The 25849-nt window shown below is 40.8% G+C and overlaps 1 protein-coding gene across 1 annotated transcript in view; it reads left to right on the top strand.

Annotated features, from left to right (window-relative positions):
• Positions 1-25849, top strand: part of CEP55 (centrosomal protein 55) — a 135384-nt gene that overhangs the window by 65857 nt on the left and 43678 nt on the right. The window contains exons 4-5 of the mRNA XM_053692917.1: positions 4685-4688; positions 14232-14533. Coding sequence (XP_053548892.1) covers positions 4685-4688; positions 14232-14533 — 306 coding nt within the window. The remainder of the gene's footprint in view (positions 1-4684; positions 4689-14231; positions 14534-25849) is intronic.

The raw sequence follows: 25849 nt of genomic DNA, 5'->3' as shown, positions 1-25849 counted from the left end.
CATTTAAGGAATTTGATCAATTTTGCTTTATATGTTGTTTTTCTATTACATATTGAAAGATGTCCCACGTTGCAACTGAGTCAGAAGATACTTCTGGAAAATCGCTGCCTGGTGCTGGAGCTACCAAAGCTAAGTGTATCTGCTGTAAACTTTTGGTAGCTGTTCCTCCAGCTGTTGTTTGTATTGAATGTCATGACAAACTTGTTAATGCAGATAATATTTCCTTTAGTAAAGTTCCATTACCTGTTGCTGTTCCGTCAACATCTAATACTCAGAGTGTTCTTGATAACATAAGAGATTTTGTTTCTAAATCCATTAAGAAGGCTATGTCTGTTATTCCTCCTTCTAGTAAACATAAAAAGTCTTTTAAAACTTCTCATTGTTCAGATGAATTTTTAAATGAACATCATCATTCTGATTCTGATAATGGTTCTTTTGGTTCAGAGGATTCTGTCTCAGAGGTTGATGCTGATAAATCTTCATATTTATTTAAAATGGAATTTATTCGTTCTTTACTTAAAGAAGTCCTAATTGCATTAGAAATTGAGGATTCTGGTCCTCTTGATACTAAATCTAAACGTTTAGATAAGGTTTTTAAATCTCCTGTAGTTATTCCAGAAGTTTTTCCTGTTCCTGGTGCTATTTCTGAAGTAATTTCCAGGGAATGGAATAATTTGGGTAATTCATTTACTCCTTCTAAACGTTTTAAGCAATTATATCCTGTGCCATCTGACAGATTAGAGTTTTGGGACAAAATCCCTAAGGTTGATGGGGCTGTCTCTACTCTTGCTAAGCGTACTACTATTCCTACGGCAGATAGTACTTCCTTTAAGGATCCTTTAGATAGGAAAATTAAATCCTTTCTAAGAAAAGCTTATTTGTGTTCAGGTAATCTTCTTAGACCTGCTATATCTTTGGCGGATGTTGCTGCAGCTTCAACTTTTTGGTTGGAAGCTTTAGCGCAACAAGTAACAGATCATAATTCTCATAGCATTATTATTCTGCTTCAACATGCTAATAATTTTATTTGTGATGCCATTTTTGATATCATTAGAGTTGATGTCAGGTTTATGTCTCTAGCTATTTTAGCTAGAAGAGCTTTATGGCTTAAAACTTGGAATGCTGATATGTCTTCTAAGTCTACTCTGCTTTCCCTTTCATTCCAGGGTAATAAATTATTTGGTTCTCAGTTGGATTCTATTATCTCAACTGTTACTGGAGGGAAAGGAACTTTTTTACCACAGGATAAAAAGTCTAAAGGTAAATTCAGGTCTAATAATCGTTTTCGTTCCTTTCGTCACAACAAGGAACAAAAGCCTGATCCTTCATCCTCAGGAGCGGTATCAGTTTGGAAACCATATCCAGTCTGGAATAAATCCAAGCCTTTTAGAAAATCAAAGCCAGCTCCTAAGTCCACATGAAGGTGCGGCCCTCATTCCAGCTCAGCTGGTAGGGGGCAGATTACGTTTTTTCAAAGAAATTTGGATCAATTCCGTTCACAATCTTTGGATTCAGAACATTGTTTCAGAAGGGTACAGAATTGGTTTCAAGATAAGACCTCCTGCAAAGAGATTTTTTCTTTCCCGTGTCCCAGTAAATCCAGCGAAGGCTCAAGCATTTCTGAAATGTGTTTCAGATCTAGAGTTGGCTGGAGTAATTATGCCAGTTCCAGTTCTGGAACAGGGGCTGGGGTTTTATTCAAATCTCTTCATTGTACCAAAGAAGGAGAATTCCTTCAGACCAGTTCTGGATCTAAAAATATTGAATCGTTATGTAAGGATACCAACATTCAAAATGGTAACTGTAAGGACTATCCTGCCTTTTGTTCAGCAAGGGCATTATATGTCTACAATAGATTTACATGATGCATATCTGCATATTCCGATTCATCCAGATCACTATCAGTTTCTGAGATTCTCTTTCCTAGACAAGCATTACCAGTTTGTGGCTCTGCCGTTTGGCCTAGCAACAGCTCCAAGAATTTTTACAAAGGTTCTCGGTGCCCTTCTGTCTGTAATCAGAGAACAGGGTATTGTGGTATTTCCTTATTTGGACGATATCTTGGTACTTTCTCAGTCTTCACATTTAGCAGAATCTCATACGAATCGACTTGTGTTGTTTCTTCAAGATCATGGTTGGAGGATCAATTTACTAAAAAGTTCATTGATTCCTCAGACAAGGGTAACCTTTTTGGGTTTCCAGATAGATTCAGTGTCCATGACTCTGTCTTTAACAGACAAAAGACGTCTAAAATTGATATCAGCTTGTCGAAACCTTCAGTCACAATCATTCCCTTCGGTAGCCTTATGCATGGAAATTCTAGGTCTTATGACTGCTGCATCGGACGCGATCCCCTTTGCTCGTTTTCACATGCGACCTCTTCAGCTCTGTATGCTGAACCAATGGTGCAGGGATTACACAAAGATATCTCAATTAATATCTTTAAAACCGATTGTACGACACTCTCTGACGTGGTGGACAGATCACCATCGTTTAGTTCAGGGGGCTTCTTTTGTTCTTCCGACCTGGACTGTAATTTCAACAGATGCAAGTCTTACAGGTTGGGGAGCTGTGTGGGGGTCTCTGACGGCACAAGGGGTTTGGGAATCTCAGGAGGAGAAATTACAGATCAATATTTTGGAACTCCGTGCAATTTTCAGAGCTCTTCAGTCTTGGCCTCTTCTAAAGAGAGAATCGTTCATTTGTTTTCAGACAGACAATGTCACAACTGTGGCATACATCAATCATCAAGGAGGGACTCACAGTCCTCTAGCTATGAAAGAAGTATCTCGAATTCTGGTTTGGGCGGAATCCAGCTCCTGTCTAGTTTCTGCGGTTCATATCCCAGGTATAGACAATTGGGAAGCGGATTATCTCAGTCGCCAAACGTTGCATCCGGGCGAATGGTCTCTTCACCCAGAGGTATTTCTTCAGATTGTTCAAATGTGGGAACTTCCAGAAATAGATCTGATGGCCTCTCATCTAAACAAGAAACTTCCCAGGTATCTGTCCAGATCCAGGGATCCTCAAGCGGAAGCAGTGGATGCATTGTCACTTCCTTGGAAGTATCATCCTGCCTATATCTTTCCGCGTCTAGTTCTTCTTCCAAGAGTGATCTCCAAGATTCTGAAGGAATGCTCGTTTGTTCTGCTGGTAGCTCCAGCATGGCCTCACAGGTTTTGGTATGTGGATCTTGTCCGGATGGCTTCTTGCCAACCGTGGACTCTTTTCCGTTAAGAGCAGACCTTCTGTCGCAAGGTCCTTTTTTCCATCAGGATCTCAAATCCTTAAATTTAAAGGTATGGAGATTGAACGCTTGATTCTTAGTCAAAGAGGTTTCTCTGACTCTGTGATTAATACTATGTTACAGGCTCGTAAATCTGTATCTAGGGAGATATATTATAGAGTCTGGAAGACTTATATTTTTTGGTGTCTTTCTCATCATTTTTCCTGGCATTCTTTTAGAATTCCGAGAATTTTACAGTTTCTTCAGGATGGTTTGGATAAAGGTTTGTCTGCAAGTTCCTTGAAAGATTGCTAATCTTCCTGATATTCATTGTTTTGTACAAGCTTTGGTTCGTATAAAACCTGTTATTAAGTCAATTTCTCCTCCTTGGAGTTGGAATTTGGTTCTGGGGGCTCTTCAAGCTCCTCCGTTTGAACCTATGCATTCATTGGACATTAAATTACTTTGTGGTTCCTTCATTATGTCCTAATCCTAAGAATTCTAAGGAGAAATCATTGCATTCTTTGGATGTAGTTAGAGCTTTGAAATATTATGTTGAAGCTACTAAGACTTTCCGAAAGACTTCTAGTCTATTTGTTATCTTTTCCGGTTCTAGGAAAGGTCAGAAGGCCTCTGCCATTTCTTTGGCATCTTGGTTGAAATCTTTAATTCATCATGCTTATGTCGAGTTGGGTAAAACTCCGCCTCAAAGGATTACAGCTCATTCTACTAGGTCAGTTTCTACTTCCTGGGCGTTTAGGAATGAAGCTTCGGTTGATCAGATTTGCAAAGCAGCAACTTGGTCTTCTTTGCATACTTTTACTAAATTCTACCATTTTGATGTGTTTTCTTCTTCTGAAGCTGTTTTTGGTAGAAAAGTACTTCAGGCAGCTGTTTCAGTTTGAATCTTCTGCTTATATTTTCAGTTTTTTTCATTATAAAATTTAAACTATTTTGGGTGTGTATTATTTTTCAGCGGAATTGGCTGTCTTTATTTTATCCCTCCCTCTCTAGTGACTCTTGCGTGGAAAGATCCACATCTTGGGTAGTCATTATCCCATACGTCACTAGCTCATGGACTCTTGCTAATTACATGAAAGAAAACATTATTTATGTAAGAACTTACCTGATAAATTCATTTCTTTCATATTAGCAAGAGTCCATGAGGCCCACCCTTTTTGTGGTGGTTATGATTTTTTTGTATATAGCACAATTATTCCAATTCCTTATTTTTTATGCTTTCGCACTTTTTTCTTATCACCCCACTTCTTGGCTATTCGTTAAACTGATTTGTGGGTGTGGTGAGGGGTGTATTTGTAGGCATTTTGAGGTTTGGGAAACTTTGCCCCTCCTGGTAGGAATGTATATCCCATACGTCACTAGCTCATGGACTCTTGCTAATATGAAAGAAATGAATTTATCAGCTAAGTTCTTACATAAATTATGTTTTTCCTGTAGGAGGGTGAGATCTTGATCTGATGCAATGTCCTCTTTGTTTCCATTGTCTGGCACGTGATGGGAAACATTTGTATGATGTACTGGCTTCATTGACATATCTGGGAGATTGGAAGTGAGGAGGGTAGCTTTGTTGAAAGTGAGGTCTGGATAAATGTGTGGTACGTCTGGGAAAGCAACCTCTTTCTTTACCGGCCCTGTCAGAGAAATTCTGTGAATAAAGAATTTTTCTCATAGATGTTTTCACTTTATTAAGGGTTGAAAAGGTGTTTGCGTAAAGATTCAAGTCTTTCAAAAAGGCATCCGCAAAAAGTAAACCATCTTTGTCAGAATGTAATTCATTTACAGAAAAATCGCTAATTTTTGGGTTGGTTTTGCAAAGAATATTCTTTCTCCTTTCTACAATGATAGCTGAATTAGTGTTACCAAAAAAAGAAAAAATAAGTTGGACCCATTATCTAACAAGGGAGGGGTCCATAGAGGATTCTTTTAAAACTGCCTCTTCAGACAGTTCAAAGAGTTTAGTAATTGGGCCAATGGTATCAAGAAGCTTATCTGGGCAATTCCTCCAAGATTTATCTAAACCTTTCTTTATTTTGTATCCGGGGAATCCAATAAACTTGATAACCTTTGGGTCTATTTCAGGGGTAACAATACTGTTTTTGGGAAGTAAAGGTCTTGGGCATTGTGCCCTCATATAATTTCTTGACCTTTTCTTTAAACTTTTCTTAAGTTGGAAATCCACAAAAGTGGCAATTTCCATGGGGGAAACAATTCAGAGGACCGAGGGTGATGCAAAGTATCTGCATTAAAGCGAGGATTGCCTAAGGCATCTACAAAACTAACCTCATCCTCGTTAGTATGTTTGGACTTTTTAGAGTGTTTTTATTTTTTTTTTACTTTTGTGTTCAGAATCAGAGGAGGAATCTGATTCATAATTATTAAAGGTTGAATTATCTGAGTCTTCAGAAAAATTATCAGAATTAAAAGGTAGAGGAATCTGAAACCTCTTCTTTATATATCACTTTGGATTTTTGTTTTGAAACTCCCTTTTTATGTCTCTTAGGAGTAAGGGGTCATTTGGCGAATGTTTTACTTCCTTTGCCGCAAGCAAGACTGGTCTCTGTTAACCTTTGTTTTGATTTACATATAAGCTTTTTGCTTGTTAACAGCACTTGAGAGGGCCTTTCTTTTAATTGCTTTCTTGCTGAGAAGAGCTTAGATATTAAAGATGTCATGTGAGACATTAATTTACCCAAATAATTATCTATCATTTACTGTACTGATTGTTCAGTCAGAGGATTAGGAGAAGAATTATCCTGAGACAAAATGTAAAATAACAATCTATTATTATTACTAGAGTAATAAAAAAAAAAAATTTTTAATAAAGAGAAAAAACTTGAGTAATAAAACACCTCAGGAGCAAAATATTTTTTAAAATATTTCAAATATAAGCCACCGGAGGGAAGCAAATACCTACAAATGAAAGAAATAGGGAATAAAAGAGAAAACGTAACACTTTAATTTCCATCTAAAGGGGAGGAGAGTCCACGGTTCATTCATTACTGTTGGGATTTAAGAACCTGGCCACCAAGAGGAGGCAAACACACCCCAGCCAAAGGCTTAAACACCTCCCCCACTTCCCTCATCCCCCAGTCATTCTTTGCCTTTCGTCACAGGAGGATGGCAGATGAGTGAGGAGTTTCAGAGTAGTCTTATGGAGGGTAGTACTCTTCGCAGTGGGACTGGAGTTTTAAGTAGCCCTGTCAGCCTCTCAGTGAGAGCCTGGGCGAAAGTTAAAGTTCGGAGATGCAGGGAGAGTCTTTCTGTGAAATCATCCAGACTCATATTAACAGCTCCATAAGCAATCAGCATTGACGAGTTTCTCTGCCTGCTTTCTTTACTCAAGTCCATGTCAGGAGTGAGGCTACTAACATGTCGCACTTGAAGGGCCGTGTTCCTGTTCCACGGCGTAGATTCTGGTAAGATTGTTTCATTTTTTAATAATACTAATAACATAGACAGGGTCACAGTGTGGCGCCTTTTTTATCTTTACAGAATCAAGGTTTAATATTCCTGGAAGGGGGATTATTGAACAGGGGTTTTTTGTACATGATATTGTTTATTGTGTCATTGCTGCGTTATGTGCAAGATGAGGCTCTGGCAATGTGTGGAACTTTCAGGTTACTTGCGGAAACTTGCACAACCATTTTTTGGGGCGGTTTTCCCTAGTGCAGAGGCAGTCCTGCCAGGCATTCCACGTGACTGGGTGTGGCTATCTATCCTTTCTGTTGATCTGTGGCTCAGGAGACATAGCGGTTTCTGTAGTCCGGGTCCAAAGAGGTAGTAAGTGCCCGGCCAATGGTGGTATAAAGGTGCCTTTTTAATAAATAGTTAGTCTAACCAAGCGCGCAAGCGATGAAGGACTCTGACGAGTTGGAAGGCTCTTCTCCCTTAATAAAGTCTCATTCCAGTGTTTTATTGTGAGGAGGTTCTGGTAGATCAGCCTGCTCAACTATGTTCCACATGCCTTGATAAAGTTACAACATCTAAATGTAAACGGATGTCTAGTACTAATGAGCCGTCCACCTCTGAGGGTTCTTCGTCCCGGGAGGTGCGTTCCCTACATTCATCTCCAATTGAACATGCAGTGCCACGGGGTCCAACCGTTACTCCTGCTGGAGAGATTGGTTGGCCGTCGCACTTTGCAGACCAACTGGAATCGGCGGTTTCAAAAGTGATCCATGCCTTACCACGTTCTGCTAAGCGCAAGCGTAGGGATCATAGCGGCCCGGCCCAGGGTTTGTCCTCGCCGATGGAAGATCCAGTGACTCTATGCGATGATGAGGCCCACTCCGATTCTTCGGTGGAGGCCCCTTCTGGGTCGGAGTCCGTGTCATCTAAACCTCCGGCGGCGGAGGAGCCTGGTTATAGGTTTAGGATGGAGAATTTGCGCTTTCTGCTTCGGCAGGTGCTAGCTACTCTGGAGGTTCCGGTACCTAAGATACCGGAGGAACCTTCGATCCCTAAGCTTGAGAAGGTATACGAGGACAGGGTAGTACCTCAGTCTTTCCCGGTTCCCGTTAAGATGGCTAATATTATCAAGAACAAATGGAAGCGGTTATCCTCTTTTTTTTCTTCTCTTTTTTTTTCTTTTCTTTTTTCTTCTCTTTTTTTCTTTTTTTTTTTTTTTCTTCTCTTTTTTTTCTCTTTTTTTTTTTTCTCTCATTCCGGACTCTTAGCTTGAGCTGTGGGGGACCATCCCTAAGATGGATGGGGCTATCTCTACGCTCGCAACGACTATTCCCCTTGAGGATAGTTTCTTTTAAATAGCCCATGGATAAAAAGCTGGAAAACCTGTTGAGAAAGATGTTTCAGCACACAGGGTTTGTTTTTCAGCCAGCAGCTGTCGCTGGAGCTGCGACATATTGGTGTTAATCCCTGTGTGATTTGGTCGAGGGGGAGACATCCATCGACGAGATACAGGAGAAGATTAAGGCGCTGAAGATTGCCAATTCTTTAATCTGTGATGCCAATTTGCAAATTATTCACCTGAATGCTAAGGTGTCAGGTTTTTCTGATTTAGTGCGCAGGGCTCTATGGCTAAAATCTTGGTCTGCGGACATGACCTCTAAGGCGAGGTTGTCCCTGCCTTTTCAAGGAAAGATCCTGTTTGGTCCAGGATTGGATTCGATTATATCCACGGTTACGGGAGGCAAGGGAGCTTTCCTACCGCAGGATAAAAAGGCTAAGCCTAAAGGATCTACTTTTCGTCCCTTTCATGCGGATAAGTCCCAGAGTCAGCAACCCGCCGCAAAAGCGGACCAGTCCAAGGGATCTTGGAAGCTGGCTCAATCTTGGATAAGTGTAAGCAGAGTAAGAAGCCTGCCGCGACGAAATTGGCGTAAAGGGACGGCCCCCGAGCGGTCTCCGGATCACGTAGGGAGCAGATTATCTCTATTCTCAGATGCAAGAGAAGAGAGAGGGCTTTCTAGAGTGTGTAAGGTATCTCGCCTCTCTCGGGGTTATCGTAAGAGTACCCCTAGCAGAGAGGGGTCTAGGGTACTATTCCAATCTTTTTGTGGTTCCAAAGAAGGAGGGCATGTTCACAGCTGATATCCATGGATGCTCGGACTCAAACTCCTTCTCTTGGTGAATTCGTCCGGAGCAACTGTCCATGAGGACATCCTTCTTGCGACCGTCCTTGGAGATTGTGACCATGGAACTACGAGCGATTTACAACGCTCTGAATGTATGGCCTTCTATGGAGTCGGTCAGTTTCATCAGATTCCAGACCAACAACATTACCTTGGTGGCTTACATCAACCATCAGGGGGGTACGAGGAGCTTCCTCGCGATGAGGGAGGTGTCTCGGATTCTGGAGTGGGCAGTGTCCCACGGCTGCTCGCTCTCAGAGATTCACATTCCAGGTGTGGACAACTGGGAAGCGGACTTTTCTCCGCAGACAATCCTTCAATCCAGGGAATGGTCTCTTCACCCAGAGGTGTTTGCAGAGATTTGTCACCGATGGGGAGTGCCGGAGATCTCATGGCATCCAGACTCAATTGCAAGCTACCTCGAAACGGATCGAGGTCCAGGGATCCCCAGGCGGAACTAATAGAGGCCTTAGTGGTTCCTTGGGGATTCAACCTAGCTTACATTTTTCCACCTTTACCACTTCTACCTCGCATAGTGGCACGAATCAAACAGGAGAGGGCCCCGGCCATTCTTATTGATCCTTCGTGGCCGCGGAGGACGTGGCTTGTGGATCTGGCAGGGATGTCATCCTCTCCGCTGTGGATGTCTGACTTCCTTGCCTGAATTAGCGTATCAGTCACTCATCGCATCTACCATAAGGTGTGGAGGACTTACTTGTCCTGGTGTGAGAAGCATGGATATCCTTGGCATAAGGTGAAGGTATCCAGAAGGGTCTTGTCGCTAGTTCCTTAAAGGGTCAGATTTCGGCATTATCAGTTTTGTTACATAGGAGACTCGCTGAGCTCCCTGACATTCAATCTTTTGTTCAGGCTTTGTCTAGTATCAGGACTTTCTTTAGACAGTTGGCTCCACTTTGGAGCTTAAACTTAGTCCTTAGGGTTTTGCAGAGGGTTCCGTTTGAACCTATGCATTCCATAGACTTTAAGATTCTGTCTTGGATGGTTCTCTTCTTGTTAGCTATTGCATCGGCACGCAGAGTATCTGAACTAGCTGCCCTGCAATGTGATCCTCCTTATCTGGTGTTTCATGCGGATAAGGCGGTACTTTGCACTGGGTTGGGGTTTCTCCCCAAGGTGGTGTCTAACCGTAACATCAATCAGGAAATAGTTGTTCCTTCTTTGTGTCCCAACCCTTCTTCTTCAAAGGAGAGGTTACTTCATAACTTGGATGTGGTTCGTGCTTTGAAGTTCTATCTTCAGGCTACAAAGGATTTAAGACAGTCTACATCTCTTTTTGTGGTGTATTCAGGGAAGCGCGAGGGGCAGAAGGCCTGTTCTACTAATTTGTCCTTTTTGGTTGAGGAGCTTGATTCGCTTGGCCCATTAGACAGCGGGACATAAGCCTCCTCAGAGGATCACGGCTCATTCAACTAGAGCTGTGGCTTCGTCTTGGGCCTTCAAGAATGAGGCCTCTATGGGGCAAATTTGTAAGGCGGCTACCTGGTCCTCCTCACACACTTTTACAAAGTTTTACAAATTTGACGTTTTTGCTTCTGCGGAAGCTGTATTTGGGAGACAGGTTCTGCAGGCTGTGGTGCCCTCAGATTAGGGTCCACCTTTTACCCTCCCGGTTGAATTCAGTGTCCTCTAGAGCTTGGGTATATATTCCCAACAGTAATTAATGAAGCCGTGGACTCTCCTACCCTTTAGATGGAAAACCTAAATTTATGCTTACCTGATAATTTCATTTCCATCGATGGGAGGAGAGTCCACGGCTCCCGCCCATATCTCCGGTGGGCGGACCTAAATTTAATTTATCTTCTTGCACCATTTATACCCTGATATTTCTCCTACTGTTCCTTGTTCCCTCGGCAGAATGACTGGGGGATGAGGGAAGTGGGGGAGGTATTTAAGCCTTTGGCTGGGGTGTCTTTGCCTCCTCCTGGAGGCCAGGTTCTTAATTCCCAACAGTAATGAATGAAGCTGTGGACTCTCCTCCCCTCGATGGAAATGAAATTATCAGGTAAGCATAATTTATGTTTTTGTAACTAAACTAAAAGTAACCAAAAAGGATTACTCTCGAGACGATGGAGGAGGCGCCGTCAAATCCCTTAGGTAAATTTGAAGGCAGGCAATGACGTCACGAAGCGAACGCCCGCAAAATGGCGGCGGTCATTGTGAACAGAAAAGGAAATGGAAGACTCACAAACGAGGTAAATAAGGAGAGAAATAAACTGCGGGGCGATAACAATCTATTGTCACTAATGAAAAGGAAAAAAGATTAATGCAATATAAATGAAATGAGAGGTTGCCAAAAACCGGAAAGAAAAGAAAAACAAAAGGAATACATTCAAAAGTATTAAAGCAGAAAAAAACGTAGTGAAGAGGAAAAATATGAAATAAAACGCAGAATAAAGTTGTGAGCAAATAACAGAAAAACTAATTGAAAAGATAACGGATATTTTTAATATGGAAAATATAACATCAGCACACTTATCTTGTTGCTGAGCAGCAAAAGAAAGAGGAAGATGGGGAGCACATTGGGCTGTTTATGGACAATATGGTTCATCTGATTAGTCCGTTTTTATTCATGTCTCTAACGTAGCATTCTCATTGGCTAGTTATGTAGGCTCTTTTTTTCCTCTGTTTTATTTTATCTCTTTATGTGATTTATGTACTTTTAAGGCTGCACACGAGTAGTAAAAGAATGTAATGCAAGATATGAAGTCTCTGGTCTTGTAATAAAATCAGAGGTACAAAGTGTATTATAACTGTGTTGGTTATGCAAAACCGGGGAATGGGTAATAAAGGGATTATCTATCTTTTTAAACAACAAAAATTTCTCCAACATAGGTGTGTCCGGTCCACGGCGTCATCCTTACTTGTGGGATATTCTCTTCCCCAACAGGAAATGGCAAAGAGCCCAGCAAAGCTGGTCACATGATCCCTCCTAGGCTCCGCCTACCCCAGTCATTCTCTTTGCCGTTGTACAGGCAACATCTCCACGGAGATGGCTTAGAGTTTTTTAGTGTTTAACTGTAGTTTTTCATTATTCAATCAAGAGTTTGTTATTTTCAAATAGTGCTGGTACGTACTATTTACTCAGAAACAGAAAAGAGATGAAGAATTCTGTTTGTATGAGGAAAATGATTTTAGCAACCGTAACTAAAATCCATGGCTGTTCCACACAGGACTGTTGAGAGCATTAACTTCAGTTGGGGGAACAGTTTGCAGTCTTTGCTGCTTGAGGTATGACACATTCTAACAAGACGATGTAATGCTGGAAGCTGTCATTTTCCCTATGGGATCCGGTAAGCCATGTTTATTACGATTGTAAATAAGGGCTTCACAAGGGCTTATTTAGACTGTAGACATTTTTTGGGCTAAATCGATTGATATTAACACTTATTTAGCCTTGAGGAATCATTTATTCTGGGTATTTTGATATAATAATATCGGCAGGCACTGTTTTAGACACCTTATTCTTTAGGGGCTTTCCCAAAGCATAGGCAGAGTCTCATTTTCGCGCCGGTGTTGCGCACTTGTTTTTGAGAGGCATGGCATGCAGTCGCATGTGAGAGGAGCTCTGATACTTATAAAAGACTTCTGAAGGCATCATTTGGTATCGTATTCCCCTTGGGTTTGGTTGGGTCTCAGCAAAGCAGATACCAGGGACTGTAAAGGGGTTAAAGCTTAAAACGGCTCCGGTTCCGTTATTTTAAGGGTTAAAGCTTCCAAATTTGGTGTGCAATATTTTCAAGGCTTTAAGACACTGTGGTGAAAGTTTGGTGAATTTTGAACAATTCCTTCATGTTTTTTCGCAATTGCAGTAATAAAGTGTGTTCAGTTTAAAATTTAAAGTGACAGTAACGGTTTTATTTCAAAAGTTGTTTCTAACAAAAACATTAACCAGGAGATTATCGTACCTTCTCTGTGTCCGAAACCAGTTTCAAAGAAGGAACGCTTGTTGCACAATTTGGATGTTGTTCGCGCTCTAAAATTCTATTTAGATGCTACAAAGGATTTTAGACAAACATCTTCCCTGTTTGTTGTTTATTCAGGTAAAAGGAGAGGTCAAAAAGCAACTTCTACCTCTCTCTCTTTTTGGATTAAAAGCATCATCAGATTGGCTTACGAGACTGCCGGACGGCAGCCTCCCGAAAGAATCACGGCTCATTCCACTAGGGCTGTGGCTTCCACATGGGCCTTCAAGAACGAGGCTTCTGTTGATCAGATATGTAGGGCAGCGACTTGGTCTTCACTGCACACTTTTACCAAATTTTACAAGTTTGATACTTTTGCTTCTTCTGAGGCTATTTTTGGGAGAAAGGTTTTGCAAGCCGTGGTGCCTTCCATTTAGGTGACCTGATTTGCTCCCTCCCTTCATCCGTGTCCTAAAGCTTTGGTATTGGTTCCCACAAGTAAGGATGACGCCGTGGACCGGACACACCTATGTTGGAGAAAACAGAATTTATGTTTACCTGATAAATTTCTTTCTCCAACGGTGTGTCCGGTCCACGGCCCGCCCTGGTTTTTTAATCAGGTCTGATAATTTATTTTCTTTAACTACAGTCACCACGGTACCATATGGTTTCTCCTATGCTATTATTCCTCCTTAACGTCGGTCGAATGACTGGGGTAGGCGGAGCCTAGGAGGGATCATGTGACCAGCTTTGCTGGGCTCTTTGCCATTTCCTGTTGGGGAAGAGAATATCCCACAAGTAAGGATGACGCCGTGGACCGGACACACCGTTGGAGAAAGAAATTTATCAGGTAAACATAAATTCTGTTTCTGGTGTTGACTGTCCCTTTTAACCCTCTCAGAATATACTGTTTAACAGCGGTTAACACTGTGAAAGTAATGATTATATACAAATCAACAGTAGATATAGCTAACAATGTCACATTGTTTATTTCAGTTGCTTAAAGGGACATTAAACGCTAAATAAATACTACATAGAATGTTGCATTTAAAGAAGATTAGTCTGAGAATAAAATGTTAATGTATTTTTTAAAGTTTTATTAGCTGTTTAAATATTGACAAAATAAGTGCAACATTTTAGTGTCTATAAAACAATAGGAACTGCCATGTTGTAACTTAGGTTACCTTCTCTGCTGTGGCCAATTAGAGACCGTTATAAATAGGCTAATGGCTGTGTGGAATATAACAGTGTTCTGCACTTCCCTTTCTAAAAGGAACTGAAAAACTTACAATATCATAGTGGAATTACAGAAAAAGGGGACAAAATAAATAATAAAAGTATATTGCAGAGTTTTTTTTATTTATATAAGATTTATCATTTAATATTACAATCTCAAAGTGTTTAAGGTATCTTTTTAAAGAAATAGCTCTTTTGATCTGTGTATTTTTTTTTCCTTTGCCCCTCTCCAAGAAACTCAGAAGCACCACAAAAAACTTTTACTCAATGCACAAAAAGATCTTGAAGTAGAAAAGATAACAACTGCCCAGTTGAACGAGGACCTTTCTACCTTGAGACAACTATATGAACGAGAAAAGAAAGAAGTAAAGTTTCTATCAAAGTCTCTACAGTCGCTGCAGGATAGCGACCGGCAGCAGAGAGGAGATGAGAAGAAACGCTGGCATGACAAGATTCAGAGGTTAAAGAGTGAGTTTGATTCAACTCGGATACAACTTGATGAAGAAAAGAAAAAATCAGCTGATCTTTCAAACCAGGTGTGTCTCTGTCATCTTGAGCCATCTTAACCACCTGACTGATTAGGCATAGACTTTTTGTTAGTGCTGAAGTTTGGGTTAAACATTTTTTTAAAAGAGGTAAGGAGATTCTACCAAACTGCTGAGCTGTATTAAAGAGATAGTCTAGTCCAAATTAAACTTTCATGATTCAGATAGGGCATGTAATTTTAAACAACTTTCCAATTTACTTTTTTTTATCAAATTAGCTTTGTTCTCTCTTAGTTGAAAGATAAACCTAGGTAGGCTCATATGCTAATTTTCTTCATAAATGGAAAGAGTCCACAGCTGCATTCATTACTTTTGGGAATTCAGAACCTGGCCACAAGGAGGAGTCAGACATCCCAGCCAAAGGCCTAAAGGGACAATGAACCAAAATTTTTTCTTTAATACATCAGATAGAGCATGCAATTTTAAGCAACTTTCTAATTTACTCCTAGTATCAACTTTTCTTCATTCTCTTGCTATCTTTATTTGAAAAAGGCATCTAAGCTATTTTTTTGGTTCAGACCCTGGACAGCACGTTTATTGGTCAGTTAAATTAATCCACCAATCAGCAAGAACAACGCAGGTTGTTCACCAAAAATGGCCCGGCATCTAAACTTACATTCTTGCTGTTGAAATAAAGATACCAAGAGAATGAAGAAAATTTAATAGGAGTAAATTAGAAAGTTGCTTAAAATTGCATGCTCTATTTGAATCACAAAAGAAACCTTTTGGGTTCAGTGTCCCTTTAAATACTCCTCCCACTTCCCTCCTCCCCAGTCATTTTTTGCCTTTCGTCCCTGGAGGTTGGCAGAGAAGTGTCAGAAGTTTTCGGTAGTACTCCTGTCAGCCTCTTGGTGAAAGTTAGAGTCCAGAGATGCAGGGAGAGTCTTTCTGCGAAACCATCCCGACTCGTATTAACAGCTCCAAAAGCAATCAGCGTTGACCAGTTTCACTGCCTGCTTTTTTCTCTCAAATCCATGGCAGAAGTGACGCTGCTATCTGTCACACTTGAAGGGTCGTGTTCCTGTTCCACGGCGTAGATTCCGGCAAGATCGTTTCATTTTACTTTCATCATGGATGTATTGTAATTACAACTGTTTATGCAAGAGGGGCTATAACCTTTCAGAGATAACTATTAACATAAGGGTCTCAATGAGGCTCCTTTTTGTATCTCGGAATCAAGGGTTAATATCTCCTGAGGGGGGTTATTGAACAGGGGGGTTTATAATAATGTTTGTGATTCTGTCTACTACTGTGTAGTGTTGCTTCGGCTCATGGCTATTTTGGAACATAACGGCCTATGTCTAGTGAAGCGGCCTTTACGGTCGGACGCGCTTTTGCATGGACTGCACGGTTTACCTAATGACCGGGCGTTGACACATTTTGGCTCTCCATTTCCGCATTCCTGACCATGAGGCGACGGAGAAATCCTGGTCCGCTGGTGTCTGGTTCCCTGGAGGTGGTGAGTCCCCCAGCCATTGGGGGTTTAAGGTGCAGTTTAGATTTTTCTTATTGGTCCATTTTTTATTCAATATCCCAGTTATGGGGGATTCTAATTTTGTGGAGGCGGATGTCTCTGATTCAGACTCTACTTCTTGCGAAGAATATGAATTGGCCAGTGTGATATATGCCCATCATTTATGTTCCGAATGCCGTTTTAGAGTGCTCTGTTCCTTGGGATCGGGGAATCAGGGGCCCACTGAGCCATCAGCCTCTGGGGATTCTATTTCTCATGAGGCGAGTTCCCTACCACCAACTCTTACTACGCATGCAGGTAACTCAAACTCTACTTATCCTTCTATGGAGTGTGGCCTGTTCCCACCGGAGGTTACGATGCGCTTCCGCATGGTCATATCTCTGGTGCATCTGCACCTCCCGGGAGTGTGCTTACGATATTTTCTGTGTTCCGTTAACCGGGGCTTGTCAGGCTCCGGGTGAGCAACTGCACCTGAGGCCTCGGGGGGTCAACCTTCGGGGCCGGTGTTTTCTTTTGTCCCGGCGGCTTTTCGTTATAGACTGGGTGCCTTTGTGTTCTACTGAGGCACGTTTTTGGCGTTGCTGGAGGATCCCACTCTTAATGGGTCTGGGGATTGTCATTACATTTTGGGTCACTATAATAAGGTTATTAGATGTCATTTTTGAGTCTTGCAGGAGAGGTTGTGTCTTTGTGTGAGCTAGCAAATAAGATGAATACCAGTCAAGAAGTCTTTGAACTAAGGGGTTCGGTTAGAGTGGGTGGAAGGGGTAAGGCAAGTAGAAATATCTATCGTTTGGTTAAGCTCAAGAAGAGTAAGGGATAGAAGAATATTTAGCTTAAGGAGTTATAGTAGGTTGAAAGGGGTTACAGTAGAGTGTCTTAAAGTGGGTTGTCTGAGGCATTATCTACATTGCATGGGCCAGGGGTGTGGTATATCTATCAACACTATAACCCAAGGGTTATACTGATGTCACTTTCTCATGTTCCTGGGTCTATTATGTTGAGGGCGAGTCTATGCATAAATTGTTTGGATGTAGTGTGTTAAGTGGGGTTAAAAGGTATTAGTTACCAGTGGAATACAGTAAAGGCATTTCAGTCATAGTATGATCAAACCACTTGAAATTACCCATCTTATAATGTGTGGACCTGTTTGGAGATGCATTATGTGATAGATGAGCAGCAAACTGCCAGCAATTACCAAACAGATAAACCATTACATATCATAACACGCACATTAAGCATTATATAGGAGGCATAAGGTCTCCCGCTATGAACATGGGTAAGTCCTTAGAAGAAGCAATATCTCATATTCGTACAACATAACTTAAAACCATTGAAACCATAAATGAAGGGGCTATAATCCATGTCTGTGAATCTTGATAACTTACTCAGGTAACCAGATACCTTCCAAGCTGCAAGGCCTATCCAAAAGGGTTAGTCAAAGCATAGCTGCAGGCCAAGGGGTCATCCATTTAACTGGGAAAAAACAAATCAATGAAATATAGGCCCACTAATCAACAAAATATGGGGCAACACATGAAATCAGATGAAAACAGCATATCAACAATCAACGGTAATCATTATTGGGATTGAAAATACTCTGGTGCAGATAACTTATTGCTTCTAAAAGTCTGCCAGTGCTGTGTGTGGGTATTTCAGACTCTGCAGTCACCTTCATGCACTGAGTATGTTTCTTTTGCCTGGCTGGTAGGCTGAAAGAGGGAGATTACTGGTAAAGAAATATTTCTGGGTCCTTGATTCTTTTATGTCCAGGTGTCATTTTCTAATCAGCCCAGTATTTTAATTGTCTTATATGGACATGCTACCTCATGTCTTGTGTTAGAGTGCTTTCTGGTTAGGAGGCTTACACATCTTGATCTCGACGCCTGATCATAGACAAAAATCTGTTTGGTGTCTTGATCTCCAAGTGGAGGGGCATCATCAAGTAATCATATGGGCTTGCTGAAGGTCCTGGGATTGATGTCTCTTATTAGGAGGGTACTTGGCGATGTCGCTCCAGGATTTGGGTTTAGAGGTTTGGATCGGCGTGTCCTTCGGCTTTAAGGATGAGTCTGTTCCAGTAGTGTTAAAGATCTGTGGACTTGCAGAGATCTAGCCTTAAACAAAATATCCATAAGAGCATGAGAATAGGAAGTAAAGGTTAATTATGACAGTCCCTAAAGCAGAACATGCTGCGATCTGAGATGTCAGAACGGAACAGTACCAGTTAAAATAAAATTTGTACCACTAAGGACAACAAATGCACCAACACCAGCTCCTTAGAGACACTGCAGAAAAATTGTCACGAAAAAAAAAATATCTCAGAATCAAATCAAAATCTTGCAGAAAATGAAATAAAAGTCCTGCTTCTGGGATGACATCAGGGGAGATCATCTTCAGCCATTAAAGGAATACTTAACCCCAATTTTTTTCTTTCATGATTCAGATAGAGCATACAATTTGAAGTAACGTTCTAATTTACTCCTATGATCATTTTTTTTCTTCATTCTCATGCTATCTTTATTTGAAACTGCAAGAATGTAAGCTTAAAGGGATACTCAAGTCAAAATAAACTTTATTTCCTAAGACATGGAGAGTCCACAAAGTCATTCCAATTACTAGTGGGATATTCAACTCCTGGCCAGCAGGAGGAGGCAAAGAGCACCCCAGCAAAGCAAAGTGTAACTTCCCTTGCCCATAATCCCCAGTCATTCTCTTTGCCTCTGTCAATGGAGGTTGTGCATAGTTGGTGTCTGAAGATCGTGATTCTTTTATGGGTATTTTCCCTGCAAGCAAGGATTGGGGTTTAGCTGTGTCCACGTCAATCTTTTGAGTAAAAGTAATAGTGGCTTTTAGCAGTTAGAAAGTGGCGAGGAAGTCTTTGCTTTACATCTAACATTTTGCTACCCCTTTGTAGAAAGCCAGAGTTAGTTACTCTGTTCTTTCTTTTAGTACAGCTTCCTGACTGGGAGTGGAGTACTGTTTATACCTATGTAGCTGTTACCTGCGCTGCAGCTGGATCCACAGGTAAGTGCATTTTCCTTCTAGGTTCTGAAGGGATAGCACTTTAGAGGTAAAACCAGTTTTTCTGGTTAATGTGACAGGTGCTGTTTTTTGGATATTCTATTTACAAAGCTTTTTTCAGTTTATTTATATCTATACTTTAAATTTTATTTTTTGAGGGAATCGTTTTTTTCGCAATGGAATCTGAAAAAGATTCTTCAATTAATATGGATAAATGTTTGCTTTGCTTAGAAGTCTTAATCAATCTGCCTGTGCAATTTTGTTCCAGTTGTTTAGCTAAGTCCTTAAAATATGGGGGGCGGAGCTAACCGCCAAGCAGAGCAGACTCTTTCATTCAAAGCACTCCAAACTAAAGCTACTTTAAGCTCCTAAATGTCATTCTTTCTCAGGCAAACACCTGATTTTTGCTCCTATACACAAGCCTTAACAACTGGCCCTTCAACTAGTTCAATTGGTGAAGAATTTATGGAGGACGCTGAGACATAAAGCTCCGGTATGAAGCGGCCTTGAAACATAGAAGAAACGAGCCGCCATTTTAGGCCTCATCTCTTCACTTTCTAAGGTGGATGAAGTCGCATCACTAACTCATCGCAAGTCACAGCCACACAACTCAACGGGGGGGGGGGGGGACCTGGACCTGCAACCAGACCCTTCCTACCCCTAAGCCAACCATACTTGCCTTGACTAGTGATCTCTTCTTAGTCCAGGGTTGCTAAACCCCCCCCCCTCGCCCTATCCATCCCTCTCCCCCATCGGGGACTGTGCTGAGAGCTACAGAAGGAAAGTGGAGAGAGCAATCCCTGTCACGCTCCCTGGAAGCTGACTAAACACACAGACTTTACCTTTCTCAGAGTCATGGTGCATATGGTCAGAAGGGAAGAAACATTGCAACATGGATCGGAAGCGCTTTTCATCGATCTTCAGCAAACCTTTCAGGCACTCATGGATCTAGCTAAATACCTACCACAAGCCCGGGTGGTCCCACAGCAGGGAAGCTCCGAGATCCTCTCAGACCGAAATAGGAAACTATTTATGAGAGATAAAGAAATATCCCACAACGCACCCCAGGGGCTGCGAGTGCATTACTCTATGATGCGTCCATGAACACCGAGATATTCCCCAGTTGCCGTCCTGTACCTGAGTCGAGCTTGGAAGCGGCTAACACTGTGACACACATTACTTACTCTAGGGACTCTTTCAGATGCGACCCAAGGAAGATACTCAAAGGGGACTTAATGCTGAAAAAGACTGCAGCTCAGTGCAATGTTTTACCGAGCTTGACAAAGGCTGAAGTAATTTCAGCGGAAACGCGTTGCGGATCTCCTAGTGTGCATCAAGAGGAAGAAAAGAAAGGATCAGCTGTAGAGCCGGCACCCCACAGCTCAAACCAGACACTCCCATAATACTAAGCTAATCAGCTCCCTAACCGGTATAGGCGAGAACTGAGCAAGAGACAGAAGTGTTTGTAGCCTGGGTTTTACAGCGCGGCTTCAAGATCAGCAAAAACAGTTACACTGCTTGTCTAATTTTGGAGGCATTTTCTTCTAAAAGGTGACATCGGACAAAGAAGACAGCTCATTCCATTCTAAGAGCTGAACTTAAAAGGATCACTTAAACAGGTACCTGTAGTTTCTAGTGGATCCAATAGAGCACTAAAAAACACTGTGCTACACTAAAGGAATCACGGATACCAGTAAATCACTCATATTCATCTGCACCTTTGTGGACATTTTACTGATATGCTGACTTAGCCATATTTAACGGAAGCTATTTGGTTTATGCACTTAGCGCACATACTCTTAGATTATCAGTAGATAATTTGATGATAGATATTGTGTTACAAATTGCTTGATATTCTGATACATACAGTTCTAGTTGCTTACATTAGTAACCTACAATATATGTGTAATTTTCCTTGTGTAAATGCTTTTATAGATTACTCACATTTTAACAGAGATTGGCCAATCATATATTTTATTGTCTGAATTCTTGTATAAGGTTTAATTTATACCTAGGAGATTTTCATCTCATGTTATACATATTTTTATTTTTAGGTTCTTTTTGTGACATTTGTTGAAGAATAAATTATTTTTTGTATAATCACTAAATTGCATGCTCTCTTTTTCTTGGGTATATTTTGCCTGTACTGGAGCTTTAGATTTTAATTGTTTTCTGTTGTCCTTTCCCCTGGGGATTTAGGAGAAATATCCCCTTAAATCTTAAAGCATATATACCCTAACCTTTGCGCAGTCTGTATAACCTTTTGTAGATTTACCCAGGTTTCCCCCACCTCCTTGTCAGTGTTTAAACATAATCTAGGGGAAATGCGAAACCAGCTTTATGTTTTAATTATTTGTCGCCTTGTGTCGCCCAAATCTGGAATAGGTTGAATGCCTTAATCCACATGCATAGAACCCATTGGATATAAGCTTGCTTATTGACAACTTCCTTCTAATGTGCCATGATCCTCTTTGTTCAGTAGACGTCTCCCATGGCTTGAGACAGGGGGTAAGATAAGTCAGAATGGGGACCTAACACCTCAGACCCGTAATAGGGGCTGTCAAGCCATGCTATAAGGTGGGAAACTATTATATTTATGAAGTCTAGCAGACAGATGTATAGATAATAGTCGAGGGTAGCTCATGTTCATACAGAAGATTTACTTTTTTGTATTGCTTAAACCTCTAAGATCTAGCAATCTTATTTTCTTATGTTATATTTACAGAGGTCACATAAATATATACTCATATAGAAGGGCTCATAACCCCCTATATCAGGTTTCATTAGTGTAAGTTACACTTTTCTAATTTACCCTTACTCTGTTTCAAATAGAGGTTTTATTAGTTTAACATATAAACGCTGTACTTAACTAATGTTGGTCTAAGTAATATTAGCCTCCCTGGAGATTCAGTTACTATTGAATGTGTATACCATCCCTTGTCTATAAACCCTTGCAAAACCGCCATACTAAAGGCTATTCAGCTATATACCAGCTAGCTCCCCTAGCTCGCTTCCTATACTCCAAATAAATATACAGAGAACTATCTAGGTTTTTCCTCTCCCTTTTCTTCTTCTTACTTTTTACACCAGCTTCATTTCATTTAGAGCAATTTATTTTAGCCTCGTCTCCCCCCCCCCCCTCCCTTATGCTGGGTCCTATACCCATTTTTTCTGTAACCTGAGCGGCTCTTGCCTGCTGTAATCTTTCACCTCTTCCCTCATCCTTCTTATAATATCTTATAATAGTAAAAAGACACCCTATATATGCACTCCTGAGCAATTCCACCTCTATACTTATCAGCAAATGAAGTATTATGTATGTGTCAAATATAAGAAATATTTATTATACCATTGTCTAAAATTTACCGTATACTTTTTTAGATTTGTAATTTATATGCACATACCCATGTGGAGTTGTATCTTGTTATTTTTTTCTTGTTTATCTCAATAAAAAACATATTAAAAAAAAATAAATAAAATAATATAAGGATAAGTAACCCCTTGTGATCCTAATGTCTCTCAGGATATAGCTGTTCTGGATATGCCTCAGCTTTCTCCTCAAACATCCCAAGCCTTATCAGTTTTGCATACAGTGCCTTGCATGTCCTCTCAACCTCCTGGGGGTGTATATTTGCCAGGGGATTTTTCCGTGCAGATAGCTTCTGCGGTATTGGCGGCTTTATCTGCTTTCCCTACTTCGGGTAAGCGTAAGAGGAATTCTAAACATTTGTCTGCTAGTAAGGTCTCTGACCCCTCTAATTCTGCGCTGGTCAACCGTTGTCATTTGTCTGATGAGGAGCATACTTGAGTAGCTTCTGAAGGTGAAATCTCAGACTCTGACACTTTGGTAGAAACATCTCCGGAATCTGAAGAGGTAAATTTTCGATTTATTACTTTATTTATTTATCTATTACCGGTTATTGCTGACGGAGGTTCTAGCTACTTTAGATGACTCTGAACCTTCGGTTGTTGCCAACCCCACAAAGTGGATAGAGTTTGATTCTCCATCTTCTGAAGAGGTTTTTCCTGTTCCAAGGAAGATGTCTGAAATTATAGCTCAGGAATGGGATAAGCCAGAGGTTCCTTTTTCCCCTTCCCCTGTTTTAAAAAAAAAAAAGTTTCCTGTTGCTGACTCTATTCGCAACTCTTGGCGCATTGTGCCTAAAGTAGAAGGAGCTATTTCTACTCTTGCTAAGAGAACTACCATTCCTATAGAGGATAATTGCTCTTTTAAGGATCCCATGGATAAGAAGCTAGAGGCTTACTTAAAAAAAGATGTCTATCCATCAAGGATTACAGTGGCAACTTGCATCGACTATCGTAGCGGGAGCAGCATCTTATTGGTGTGATGCCCTGGCTGATCTTATTACAGAGGAAAGTACGGTAGAGGAGATCCAAGATAGGATTGAAACTCTCAAACTAGCCAATACCTTTATCTGTGATGCCAATATGCAGATAATTAGACTGGGAGCTAAGATGTCTAGCTTCACTGTACTAGCATGCAGGGCTCTGTGGTTAATGTCCTGGTCGGCTGATGCTTCTTCTAAGGCCAAGCTTTTGTCTTTACCCTATAAGGGTAACACTCTGTTTGGACCAGGTCCTGCGGAAATCTTTTTCAGAGATTACTGGTGGACAAGAATAATAGACCTAGGGGTCGGCAGACTTTTAATTTTTGTTCCTTTTGCAATTTCCAAACCAGACCAATCCAGGTCCTCTTGGAAATCCAGTCAGCCCTGGAATAAGGGAAAGCAGAACAAGAAGCCTTCCACTGACTCTAAATCAGCATGAAGGTTCCGCCCCCGATTCAAGTTTGGATCAGGTGGGGGCAGTCTTTTTCGTCAAACCTGTATACGCAATGTCCCAGATCTATGGGCTGTGGACATAGTATCCACCAAACCAAGAAAGGAGATTGGAGCGCTAGTAATTATATAAAACATAACCTTTATTGGTTATTAAAAATAGAACAAACAGTCATATTAGAACGAATAGAGGGGGTACCTCTGGCTGACAGGCTTACGTGTTTCGGCTAGGCCGTAATCATAGCATATCTGTGCCAGCCACAGGTGTGCTTTTTATACATAATTGCAACATCACCATTGGATAAAACAAACATGTCATTAAAAACAATAACACGCCCAGAGTTTGTTTAACCCCTTACATTTAGAAGGTAAAGCGGATTCTTTTGAACAATTCAGAGAATATACATTAATAGGCAAACAGTGTCATAAATTATTGTAAAAAATGTTGTATAGTTACTCGCATGTATACAGATTTTTGGTTGTCCAATGCAAATGTGGTTAATGTGCATTTGCACAAACACTTAACTACTGATCATGATATCAATGAAAACAGACATATGGTGTGCATGTAGTTAAAGCATATTTCCTGCTTATATTGTCATTAAAAACTGTATATATCACACAGCATAACATTCCACTTTAAATAAAGAATATACTTATATGTATAAATGGAGTAGGAAACAAGCAGAGTCAGTCTATATAACCATATGCTATATGTATAATAAATGTATGCACGTATTCTAACGCACCACTTAAGCGGACATAGTCAGGCTGTGACAAAGCCCAATGTATATATATATATATGCTCCAAGATATATGGATACAGATAGCTCAGTCAAGGAAAAAGGGGTACCTCTGTTCATGCATTAATATATATATATATATATATATATATATATATATATATATATAGCCAATAGCTACAAGCATACTCATAATCCATATTTTCAAGGCATATATACGTGTATGTTTTAGAACTTAAAAGTTAAAAATTACCCTATATATATCGAATAAGTCTACTCTCATCACAGATAAACAAACCGTGGTCAATGTATATAACATGGTAGACAATACTCAATAACAGGGCAATAAATCTAGACTGAGTAGATTGTATTGGAGGAGAGAGCTAGCTAGGGCAGGAGACATCTGGGATTTTGGGAAGGGGAGAGAAACAATTAGAGGAATATTCAAATAGTTTTATCAGTATATATGGTAGTTTATCTAGCAAGCTAGACTAGAGACTCTGTGGTTTAGTGACTTACTCCCAGTAGTTTATAAGGTCGAACTCAGAGTTCAGACCTTTTGGTATCCTGGTGTCTAACTTGAAAATCCATAGCATCTCTCTCTTGGATAGTGCTATTTCTCGATCACCTCCACGCTTAGGTCTCAATACCATATCTATAGGCTACCATGAAAAACATGTTAAGTTCTTTCCATGAATTTCAGCAAAGTGGTGTACCAGGGGGGTGGTAGCTTTTCCTACCCTGATGGTGTACAGGTGCTCAATAATTCTTGTTCTGATCTCCCTGGTGGTGAGCCCTATGTACTGCTTTCCACACGCTGTGCATGTGATGCAGTAGATGATGTGGGTAGATGTACAATTCATACAGAAATTAATATCATAGGTTTTTCCTGTCACAGTTGAGGTGAATTGTTCTGACACAGTCAGATATTCACATACCCCACATCTAGAGCTACCGCATCTATAGGAGCCTTTACAGCTTAACCAGGCACTACCCTGGGAAGCATCTCTTGCAAGGACTGTGGGAGAAAGTATATTACCCAGAGATCGATTTCGTCTATAGGAGCACCTAAGCCCCTCCTTGACACATTGTATGAGTCTATCATCTGCAATTAACATTCCAAAGTGTTGTTTAACAATGTTACAGACATCCTCATATTGAGCACTGTATTCAGTGACAAATATCACACCCTTCTGGGTTTTGCTCTCTCTAGATGGTTTATCTTTTAGTAATTCACACCTATCCACTTACTTTGTCCACCTCTTTG

This window comes from Bombina bombina, chromosome 9 (genome assembly GCF_027579735.1).
Source record: "Bombina bombina isolate aBomBom1 chromosome 9, aBomBom1.pri, whole genome shotgun sequence".
In the NCBI taxonomy this organism is placed as follows: Eukaryota; Metazoa; Chordata; class Amphibia; order Anura; family Bombinatoridae; genus Bombina; species Bombina bombina.
Note: the sequence above shows the minus strand (reverse complement) of the source record. Positions and strands in the feature narration are given on the sequence as shown.